This window comes from Perca flavescens, chromosome 16 (genome assembly GCF_004354835.1).
Source record: "Perca flavescens isolate YP-PL-M2 chromosome 16, PFLA_1.0, whole genome shotgun sequence".
NCBI lineage: Eukaryota > Metazoa > Chordata > Actinopteri > Perciformes > Percidae > Perca > Perca flavescens.
This window is the reverse complement of record NC_041346.1, coordinates 21,740,272-21,751,944: the sequence shown is the minus strand read 5'-3', so window position 1 is coordinate 21,751,944 and position 11,673 is coordinate 21,740,272. Positions and strand designations below refer to the sequence as shown.

General features: G+C 40.7%; 1 protein-coding gene across 9 annotated transcripts in view; it reads left to right on the top strand.

Annotated features, from left to right (window-relative positions):
• Nucleotides 1–228: 228 nt before the first annotated feature.
• mapk10 (mitogen-activated protein kinase 10) overlaps nucleotides 229–11,673 on the top strand; it is a 41,782-nt gene continuing 30,337 nt past the window's right edge. For 6 of the 9 annotated variants that reach the window (XM_028601578.1, XM_028601579.1, XM_028601576.1 and 3 more), the window contains exons 1-2: nucleotides 229–499; nucleotides 1,434–1,471. In XM_028601578.1, the coding sequence (XP_028457379.1) occupies nucleotides 487–499; nucleotides 1,434–1,471 (51 nt within the window). In that variant the 5' untranslated portion in view covers nucleotides 229–486. The remainder of the gene's footprint in view (nucleotides 500–1,433; nucleotides 1,472–11,673) is intronic. The other 3 variants (XM_028601581.1, XM_028601584.1, XM_028601580.1) reach the window with 2 other exon arrangements.

Genomic DNA, 11,673 nt, shown 5'->3' with positions numbered 1-11,673 from the left:
GGCTCCATATTCTCATTGAGCCTCATAATCGCACTGGCAGGACGGCAAGGATGGGATTAGAGAGATGCTCCTACACTCCCCTCCCGTCCAGCCTCCCTGGGATGTCTTCTTCTCTCTTCCTCTCTCTCTCTCTCTCTCTCTCTCTCTCTCTCTCTCTGCTCGGGCTTTGACGTCAGACGTGCTCCTGCTCGGTTGCTATGGCAACATATTTCCCTATACCACCTTCCTCTTCCCTCCCTCTCTCTCTCTGCTCTCGTAGGTCCACAATGGTACAGCCAGCATCAGCAAACCTCGGTTCCGTCCATCACTGCTTTTTTTCTTTCTTCATCGTCTTGTTTTGAGTCTTTTTTGTTCTCCTCCTCACCTCTTCGCCATCTTTATGCACGTTTAAAGTCAGCCTTTAGCTATGGTCACCGCAATGTTTCTAATCGGGATGTTTTGAAAAAGGACTGTCACCGGACTGGGATCGTCATCAGCTGGCACGGAATGGTAAGGCCGGGTGGGTTTGTTTTATGTGGATGCGATGCTTGCAACCTAGCTGCTTCGAGGGTGGAGTGATGAATATTGATCGGAAGGGAAGGTTAATGAAGTCCACTAGCGATGCCTCGGTGGGAAAGAGACAGCGACACATAGAGCTACACAACAAAAAAAAATTAACCCCATCTTGATACATTCACCACGATGTTGTTTTATAACAACTAGCAGCACTGTGCGGGGATTTCATTATGGCGTTAGACCTGACCTGACGAAATGTTGTCCATCCGCTCCATCCACACAGGCATCCTGCCATAGACTTCAATATCACAGAGCGTAATCATTAGTTTGTCCCTTATTGGACATTAAGAATAACTTCACATAATAGGCTCATATCCAGGCTGCTTCTCTTTCTCATTTAGCTAATATTCTGACTTTGAAATCCGCACCATTTATTTCTGTGAATAATATCCACATACTCTGACTGGTCTTAGGGTGAAAAAAAACACTGTTATGAAGCACGTTCTGCATTTTTGATTAGAAATGCAGGGGTGGTGCAAATGGATGATGCTCTTCAAAACACAAGGATTACATGGGCTACATACTGTAGGGCTTACATGCAGAGTTTGTCCCTCCTCCCCCTCAGAAGTCAGCTGCGCACCTTGTGCATTATGCAGACCATCACTACTTCACCAGGGATATGGGACCAGCCTCAGATCCATCATAAGTGCTAGAAAAGCAGATGTTCTCAGGCAAACAGTCGGAATTAATGGTGATTTATTGATTAATATAGGTATTTTTTCTCAATGGTGGTTTTAATACTGGTGCCTTAAGTGTGTGTGTGATACTAATTAAGGGAAGGTTTAGATCATTTCTGGAGGCTTTGTCATTAAAACTGAACTCATAACGCAGAGGGGATGGCATGTTGTTCACCCTAATGTGGGTTACATTCTGTGCAGGACACACTGGATTAAAAGAGATGCAGCCACAGAGGAAGGTAATTTCTTTTCATTTGTTTTGGGCATTCTTCTGCACACGGAAAGCCATTTAATTTCACTGTAAACCGACCTTGCCTATTATGCTGATTGCACAGGTACAAGTATAGAGAGAGTGTTGCATCAACTAAGCTTTCTTGCTTCTGTATTTGTGAGCACAAACAGCTGCATTTTTTTATTTGGCTTATATTTTTTAAGTTTGTCTTTCTTTCTGTATACTTGTTTGGTGCATGCCCATGGTCATGGACTAAACACAGGTGTTTTTCCGTGCCGTCAATGAAGGTTTAAAGGAGTCACAACAAACTCTCAATGTACAGGACAGAAAAGAGAGAGGTTTTAGCGCTGTGACCTTGGGTGCTGAATTATTCAGGAGCAGGCTTCCATGCTTGTGAAAGTGCTGCAGGGAACACGCTTAACAATTAAACAAAGCTTTTATGGGTGTTTCTGCAGTGGCTGAAGAGAGTAATTTAATATATAAATAGGTGCACCTTACCTCTCTTCATCCTCTTTATCATCATCATCATCATCATCATCATCTTGTGGCAAATCATGAATAGTTTTTCAATATTTCTGCTGAAATGCTAAAGTAGCTTCAGTTAATCAAACAATATGTTTTATTTGGTAGCCACTGCAGGTCTCCACAAAATGATATTCGGAATCGGTTATATTGATTTTTAGGTAGGCAGCTTAGTTTATCCAAGGGAGAATCATCAATTGAAATATCCAACAGCAGACCAACATTATCTTTAATTCCATTTTGTTTTTGCAGATTTCATACCATCGGTATACTTATCCTTTGTTGTGTAACAAAATAAGGTAATGTATTAAGACAAGATAACGGTAGGGTTGCAATCCAAACGGGGCAACAACTATTATACTATTATTATACTAACTATTAATTAAACAGCTGATTATTTTCCTGGTTAATTGATTATCTGTTTGGTCTGTTCATATTATGAAATAATTAAAATGTCCAACAGATGTATTGTTTTGTCCAACCAACAGTCCAAAACCCAAATATATTCCGTTTACAATTAAAAAGCTGACGTTATAGGAAATGCTGGGCATTTTTACTTAAAAAAAATAATATTTTGATTATTGGCTAATCATTGATCGAGGTAAATGGCTTAACTAGAGTGAAGTGGAACACAAGAGAAAGGAATAGTCTACAGGATTTGAACGAATTCTGGTGTTCCGGCAATCCCTGGATGATGGTAACAAAACAGGTCAGCATCTTAATTTTGACTAAAGGAATTAGAAACATCCATAACAGCATGAGCTGTCATGAAATATAATGTTTTCAGAGGAAAGGAGCATAACCAACAACAACAAAAAGACAAATAATGAAATACTAGTACAGTTCACGATAGCTGCGAAGGTTTAAAGAGGCTGAATGTGCGAAGTTCCAACACAATTCTTGCTGACCATCAATTACTTAAATGTCCTCATCAGTCTTATTGGGGCCATTCTGCCATGGTTCTCATGATTATATGGAAGGTCACAGTTGCCATTAGAAGAGGATGGATGACAAACGCTGACATAGTCTATCAACACCCAATTGCCCTGGCCGAGCGTTGTTCCTTGCTATTACTGTGGTTTTTATAACCCATCCCTCCATGAAGTAATGGTAATTTCAACAGTTGGGTCATGGTACAAAACCAAACAAGGAGGGGAAAAAAGAAGATAGACAAATAATTTGGTTGAGAAAAAGGTAGTATGAGAGAAATAAATGTATGTGAGGGGGTGAGGAGAGTCAGCATCACCTTTTTGAAGGAATAATAACATCTTAAGTATGACTGTGTTTGCATGAGCAGGAGTTTGTTCTCTTCATCCCTGATGTAATGTGTGGTTTATATTATTAAGCATTGACTATTACCAGAAGAAACAGTGACACAGTATTATAAATTCTTATGCAATTGAATTTTATTTACCCCGCCTGTGGTCGATCAAAATTAGCTTCTTAATGCTTTTATGAACGTGACTGCTGGCATTAAATTGCACATAATTATTATTACTGTAATAGACAAATAATGTTTTGTCTGACCGTATTTAGATCTGAAGTGATAGCTGTGTGTGGGGAACTACAGTCTTATTCTAATAAATAAAATGCAGTGATTGTTGCATGAAAGTTGATTCCCTAAGGCTGTAGCATTGCTTCCCACTACAGACCAGACAAACAGAGAAATGTGCCTGCAGAGTGAGATGCACAGTTACATAATTGGATTTGATCTGACAAATATGCAGCTTTTATTTGCTTTTATTTGCTCAGCAGATAGCTGAGTACAATACTTTAAGCTGTGTTAGATTTAGTCCCAATCTGCTTGCAGCACATCTGTGAAGAGACTTAAGAGTCACTAAGGGGTCGGGCATTGAGGCAACTCAGAGGCCATCAAAGGATTTTAGAGGGGGCAGTAAATCCAGGCTAAATACAATGCTGAAAACCTGCCTTATATCACCAAACTTTCCTCATTTAAGATTGGTGTCATTAAACACTGCTTAAGCTAAAGCCACATAAGAAATTCATAATCCAGTTTGTTATGAGGATGCACATATAAGTGATTTGGGCATATGACGAATATTAATGCATCAAGTGCAAGGTGTGGTAAAGTATATCAAGAGATGGACATATTTTTGCAGCAGTGATCTATTTTAGAAAAAAGTCTCTACTGCAACCATGGCATCAGGATAGCTCTGTGATCATGTCAATATGTTTAGTAGGTTGTTTTACAAAAGGCACAGTGGTTTCAATAAAATGTTGCGGCCTTTTTCCTTTACCTAATGAATTTCAGATTCTGTAAGAAAAGCTGTAAATCCGTTGAATGTGCTCATGCACCTGCCAAAGCTTTATGTGTTGCTACCATGCGGCTTATCAGAAAAGTGCAGAGTCAGCGTTTTTTCAGCTAACATGTCAGTTGTTTACTTCGAGGGAATCAAGGGATGTGAGTGAGACAACAAACACAAGACAGATAGTATACATGTTTTCTAGCTGTATAGAAAGAAATCAGTACGATTTCAGTGAACATTCAGATTCACAGTCTGTAGATGAGCTCGGGAGTCGGTGCTGTCTTGTTTTCCTGGCTTTATCTGCAGTTTGAAGTGCTTCCCTTCCCCTCCCCTGAGCCCAAATGGGGGGCTGTACTGCGTTTGGCTCGGGCTGCACAGTAAAGACAAGGCAAGGCTGAATACTGCAGGAGAGGCTGAGGCTGCTGAACCAAGCACTCACAATGGAGCTCCGAGGGAGGGGGAGGGGAGACAGTAGCAGCGAGGCTGGGAGCCTGGGAGCAGGAATGGTGGGAGCGAGGGAGAGACAAAAGAAAGGCAGGAAAAGGGAGAACGCAGGATCTCATCAGTGTTGAGGATGGAGGGAAGAATGATGACTATAGATGGATGATGTGGTGGTGCGACATTCACAAAATGTGTTTTAAGCCTGAATGCATGACAGAGGGAATAATGAGTGGTGGGAGGAGAGAAAACAAAGATGGATACGACAGGAAACAATAACACTGGTGTGCAGGCCAGGCAGGCACATTGTGTTTTATTAGTAGCCCTCTGGTTCTATAGCAGTCAATCAACCTATTTAATGCAGATATAAAACATTGTCTATAACTCAACTTAAATCCTAGCTGACACACGCAACTATGACATGTCTTTCTGTATATACCATACTGTGGGCTACGCTGAGTCAGAAACAATCTGTAAAATGCGATGTTCCTCTTTTTTCAGCAATCTATTTAAAATGTTTTCATGAGATATTTTACTACCAATGTTTCTATGAAATTAACATCTAGTCAAACACACCTTTCAGTAGATATTGGCATGGCATGTCCCCTGGCTGCACTTCTTCAACAAGTAATGAAATGGACTCTCATGACACACAGGAATTATCTCATATTCTCATGCACAATTCTTCGTATTGTAAGATATGTTGTCTATTCTTAGTTCCAGATGTGAAGCACTTTGGATACCTGCTGGTTGTTGTAAAGCGCTATACAAATAAATTTTGATTGATTGATTGATTGATATTCTGTCACAAAATAATGGTGTGCAGGTTTTTAACCTTAAGAAAAGCTCTAAATCAGATGAATGGGCCGATACACCTGCTTTGCCAAAGCTGAAAAACATCACACCGTTGCTGTAAGCATTTCATGTCAGATGTTATAAATAGATTGAATATTCATAATTTGCAGCGATCCATATAACATGTTAGTCTTTGTTGTTTACCACACTCACAGAACCACAACTTTGTTGGCTAGCATACCTTGCATAGTAAAATCTTTATATGGGTGGTTTGCATTTTATTTATCTGTTGCTTCTGATGTTGTCATGTTGTGGTTGATCTAACTTGCTCAATCAGGCATAGGACTTCACTATTTCTGAATACAGAAATGGTAGACAAGTACTGGTGTGTAATGTAAGATTTGGGAGGAAATGTGTGATCATTCAAGGAAGTGAGTAGTCCTTGTGTACTTTTAACTTCTTATCCCATCACACAGTGGCGTGTTCTGTTTCATTGCCAACAAACATTTTAATCATCACAGAAATGTCATATGTGTAATTAATAACACGAATGTTAGCTCCATTCTATGCATGCACAATAGACCCACAATAGACTTGCTGGAGCACTTAAATGTCAATCATTATATCTGTGCTTAACCTACTATAAGTCTAAATATTTGCTGTGAAAAGAGGATACAGCAGGCACCTAATAATGTTATTAGTTACATCTGTGTTTGATATGTCTTTTGATAATGCTGCGTTCACGTCAATCTTCAGACCATAAATACAAGCTGAGTGGGTGAAACCGTTCGTGTTGGCCTTTAAGACGGAGATATTGGGAATTTCTGACAGCAACGATATCTCCCACTTGTCATAAGGAACAGAAGTGTCAATAAACTGCCGGCAACATGGCTGCAAGGCCACCAACCCTGGCGGTTACTGAATAAATAAATAATATCCAATATTAATAATAGAATAAAGTCAGCTAATTTAAAGAGCTATACACTATTTAATAACACAGCAAAAGTAACTAATGTAAGCGATTTGTCTGGTGTGAGTATGTGAAAGTAACGTAAACTGTAACTAGTGCATTGGCTCAAAACAGTTTAATTACATTGGATCACAACATCCTCACATTCTTTAGTGTATCTCGATCATGGTCCTCAAGCCATCCAATCAGAGGCTGATATGCACCTTGGTTGCCAGGCGTGCACTGTAAACTAGCAGGTGGAACAAAAAAAAAACTAAAAGCGTCCCACAGTAGATTGTGCTGGGATTAAGAGCAAACGGGACCCAGTATGCAGTGTGATGATTGGTTTGCCTGAGGCATTGTTGTGCCCATGAGAGCAGATGTAACAGAATGCCCAGGATCCAAATACCAAAGACCAGCCACAACTGCAGAGCACAAACACACACAAACACACACACACACACACACACACACACACACACACACACACACACACACACACACACACACACACACACACACACACACACACACAAACACCAGCACAATTCAGCATCAGCATGGCCATGCAGCACTGGAGATAAATGGTCTACTGTATCAGTATTATGCATTAGCCCCTTCAAGATAATTAAAACCACTGCTCTCGCTTTTTTTTCTGTTTCATTGTTGAGTTTCTTTAGTTTTTTCTTACAGTAATAACGGTTGTCTCATTGGTGTAACAGACCCGGCCTTTTGTAATTGTGCAACACATTTGTGTCTGAAAGGGTTTGTGAGAGAGAGAGACGATGAGTGTGTTGCTTTGAACAGGTCTAAGTTATCTCTTAAACAGGTTTGAATTTGCGATCACAGACTGGTAAATTCAGAATACACTATGAGACATGAAGGAAGAAGCAGGAAAAGCAGCACTACAACATCCTGACTGACTGCTACAAATTGGCAATTTTAGACAATCTATAGAACTCCTGTGCAGAAACTCTGATGCAACACCAAGCAACACTCTTGAGTAAGCCTCAGGAGCTGTATACAGGAGGGGAAAACTTTTAAGAAATTGTAGTTGATGTTCATCTCATGCAAAAGTTATTTGATGCCAGTATATTCCCCTGATTTCTTTCTCTGAAGATCAAGCCACGATGTCATCTTTCTTTTCTTTTGAGTAGGGCTGGAAATGGAAATTTAATACTATTTGAGTACCAACCAAATTGTGTAGGTGGAACCAAGTATCAAACAAGTACGGATTGTTGAAAATGTGGCTACTTTTGTTAAATAAAAAGCAAAAAAATGCTTCACAAAGGGAATAAATAACTGTAGCGTGATTTGATTTGTCATTTTTGTTACATTTTCGTGATTAAACGTTACCGATAATTACACCGATCAATTCAGGTTTTTTTAATGACATGACAGTCCTCGCTTCCTGTCTTATTACTGTTAGTCTGTGTACATTTTCAAAAACTACAGCTGCAAGGTAAATTGTTTATAGTCCTTATCCAGTTAAGATGCCGCATAGTTTTATGGTTCGGCTCCATATTTATTGATCAAACATCTATTGTTTGACATTTCATCGGAAATAATCCACCAGGTATTAGTGAATATGAAAGATCCAGTCCACTTGAATTGGGCAACATATAAAAAGACTGAGATTCTTGAAAATGCACAATATTTGTCATGATTTAATTTTAACACAGAAATGAAAAGCTTAACATCATGATTCTGTTTTTCTTTCCTCTTCATCCGTGTTTTTTTCTCCTATCTTACTAAAGGGGTGTGAAATCATGCTATTTTTTTACTATTCAGTATTATATACTATCGTTCAAAAGTTTGGAATCACTTGTGATGGTTTTCTTCTTTCCTTTATTAACATAAAAACAGTATAATTCAGACACCAAATGTATTAGTTACAATTTAGCAACATTATGACCTATTTCCTAATTTGTTTAGTTGTTTTATGATATAATCAGATTATATTATGAAATAAAGAGAAAACCACAATCTAAACCAAATATGTTTGTCCGGTGTAGGTGTATGAAATATAGTGCTATCTATTGCCCACACAGCCTAACATCCTGGTGATGTTTGAATTATTAAAGTGTGCTGCTGGATCACAAACATTTTGGCCAAGTGAGAGGTTTAATATGTTATGTACACAGATGGCTAAAGATTAAAGCGACACAGATGGAGCTAGCTAGGTGGCGGGGCTTATTTCAGTGTTGACCTGTTAGATTAATAGCAAATATTGTGCTGGTTAATGTGGTGGCAGTGATGTTTGTCATGTTAAACATACAGCTGTGATAGGAAATTACAACAGTGGTTTGAAGGATTGCAAATGGTGTACTGTATATGGACGCACTAAAAAAAATCACATCTTAAACCTTTTCTTATAACCATTCCCATCCCTGTGCATGATTTCTCCAACCCGGTCTCATGCCAGGTCGTTATATAGTCACGTTATTGTAATCTATTAAGTCGTGGACAGGTTGTTCAGTCTGTATATGACTATTTTAGTTCTAGTCATACAGCCACTTTAGTGAATCAGAATCTTCAAATTGCTTGGCATATGTTAAAACGTAACGGTGGTAGAGAAAAAGGTTGGCCCAAATAGGCCAAATCAGAAATCCCACACACACTTTGTGTCCCACATCTCCTTTTTAATGCTGCCCTGCTCTCTTTGGATTTAGCAGAGACACTAAAGCCTTGACTGTGACATTATTAGAGGACTGGTGGAGCTAAGTGATACATTTGTGTCCTAAAAGTCCTAGATTTACTTCCTGAGAGCAAATTGCAAACCCATATCCTTTCAACTGCTTTTCTAGGTTTTGTGAAAGATCCCAAACCATTTGGGGACATTTTTTGCTGTTTCATGATCACACGACCACTCTTGCTAGGCCAGTAAAAATCGCTTTATTTTCAGGGCCTACATAAACATCACATATCAATTTATTCAGAAGAGATGATTAGCACACTGGGAGCTTCATTACCTGGAAAACCCTTGAAGCCAGAGTCATTGTGAGCGATAACTGCAGCCCATCTAGCTCCTGCTTAATGTGGGAGCCATTGTTGTTCAGAGATTCCATCCATCCATCCATCCATCCATCTTCGTCCGCTTATCCGGTGTCGGGTTGCGGGGGGTGCAGCTCCAGCAGGGGACCCCAAGGTGTTCCCAGGCAAGGTTGGTGATATAATCCCAGCTTTGCCTTCTCGCTCAGCTCTCTTTTCGTCACAACGGTGCGATAAATTGAATGTAGTACCGACCAATCTCCCGCTCCATTGTCCCCTCACTTGCGAACAAGACCCCAAGGTATTTGAACTCCTTCACTTGGGGTAAGGACTCATTCCCTACCTAGAGTAGGCACTCCATCGGTTTCCTGCTGAGAACCATGGCCTCAGATTTAGAGGTGCTGATCCTCATCCCAACCGCTTCACACTCGGCGGCAAACCGATCCTGTGAGAGCTGAAGGTCACAGGCCGATGATGCCATCAGGACCACATCATCTGCAAAGCGCAGCGATGAGATCCCCAGCCCACGGTACTGCAACCCCTGCCCACCCCGACTACGCCTTGATATCCTGTCCATAAATATTACAAACAGGATTGGTGACAAAGCGCAGCCCTGGCGGAGGCCAACCCTCACCTGAAACGAGTCCAACTTACTGCCGAGAACCCGGACACAGCTCTCACTTTGGTCGTACAGAGATTGGATGGCCCTGAGAAGAGACCCCCTCACCCCATACTCCCGCAGCACCTCCCACAGTATCTCCCGGGGGACCCGATCATACGCCTTCTCCAAATCCACGAAACACATGTAGACTGGATGGGCATACTCCCAGGCTCCCTCCAGGATCCTTGCGAGAGTGAAGATCTGGTCCATTGTTCCACGAACAGGACGGAATCCACATTGTTCCTCTTCAATCTGAGGTTCGACTATCGGCTGAACCCTCCTTTCCAGCACCTTGGAGTAAACCAGAGAGGTTGAGAAGTGTGATGCCCCTGTAATTGGCACACCCTCTGGTCCCCCTTTTTGAAAAGGGGAACCACCACCCCGGTCTGCTACTCCTTTGGCACTGTCCCAGACTTCCACGCAATGTTGAAGAGGCGTGTCAACCAAGACAGCCCCTCCACACCAAGAGCCTTGAGCATTTCTGGACGGATCTCTTCAATCCCCGGGGCTTTGCCACTGTGGAGTTGTTTGACTACATCAGTGACTTCCGCCTGGGAAATTGACAACAGAATTAGGGCTACCGCTGTCTGAAAATACTGGTTAGCTGATTGGATAAACCATCTGTCTATCACCATCTAACCCGCCTCAAAACCAACGCTGATTAGCCCGGTTGTTTGGCGAACGGCTCCAAATTTTCTCTATCTCAAGATGCCAGACTGATCTGTGAGTGGAAAACTGGAGCTCGCGAGATCAGGATGGTCTCACGAGGCTACCATCATCCTCCAGCTCTGCCTCTAACGTTCAGAGATTCCTTTCTTCTTTATTCCTCTAATGCAATCTTTTGAACTGAACTGTCAACAAAAAAGCTCCAGAAAATTTGCAAATCTACATTTAAACCAAATTTACCCACTAGCTCTTTCAAAGCTTTGCCAACACATACTAGACTACTTTTATGCAAATGCAATGTCTGGTGGTACAAGCTCTTTGAAATCTTGCTTTGTGTGTGATAGCAGTATTACATTAAATATAACTCAATGAAACGGCATGCATTATCTCCTCCGTGTCTAAATAAACTCACAGGTCCCCTGAAGGTTGAAGGGGTTAATGAGTTTAGCGTCAAAGTGAAAAAGTGTGAGTCTGGATAAGTGCGCACAATGTCAAAGAGGATGACAGGAGAAATGTTTGTTATTTTGGTTGTTGACTGAACTATATTTTTATGTATTTGCGGTGCTAAGGTTAAAATCATTCACAAATGTAGGGAGTTGCACAACTCATATGTCACAGATATCATTACTTGAATTTACACTTTCAAAGGGATACATGTTAAAGCTTTCCGTTTTTTTAAAAGGATTTAAATAGGCTTATTGCCTTTTGATTCTGAGAATTAGATGAGAAGATCAATACCACTTTCATATCTATATGCTAAATATGAAGCTACAGCCAGTAGCAGTTAGCTTAGCATAAGACATGTACAAGAAAAGGAAGAAAAAGGATACGGAAAGTAGTGACATGTTGACATCATGTTATGATATCATCTTATCTGCAGGTAAAGGGGAGTACGAAGAGGAGAAATATTAGGCTTCAGC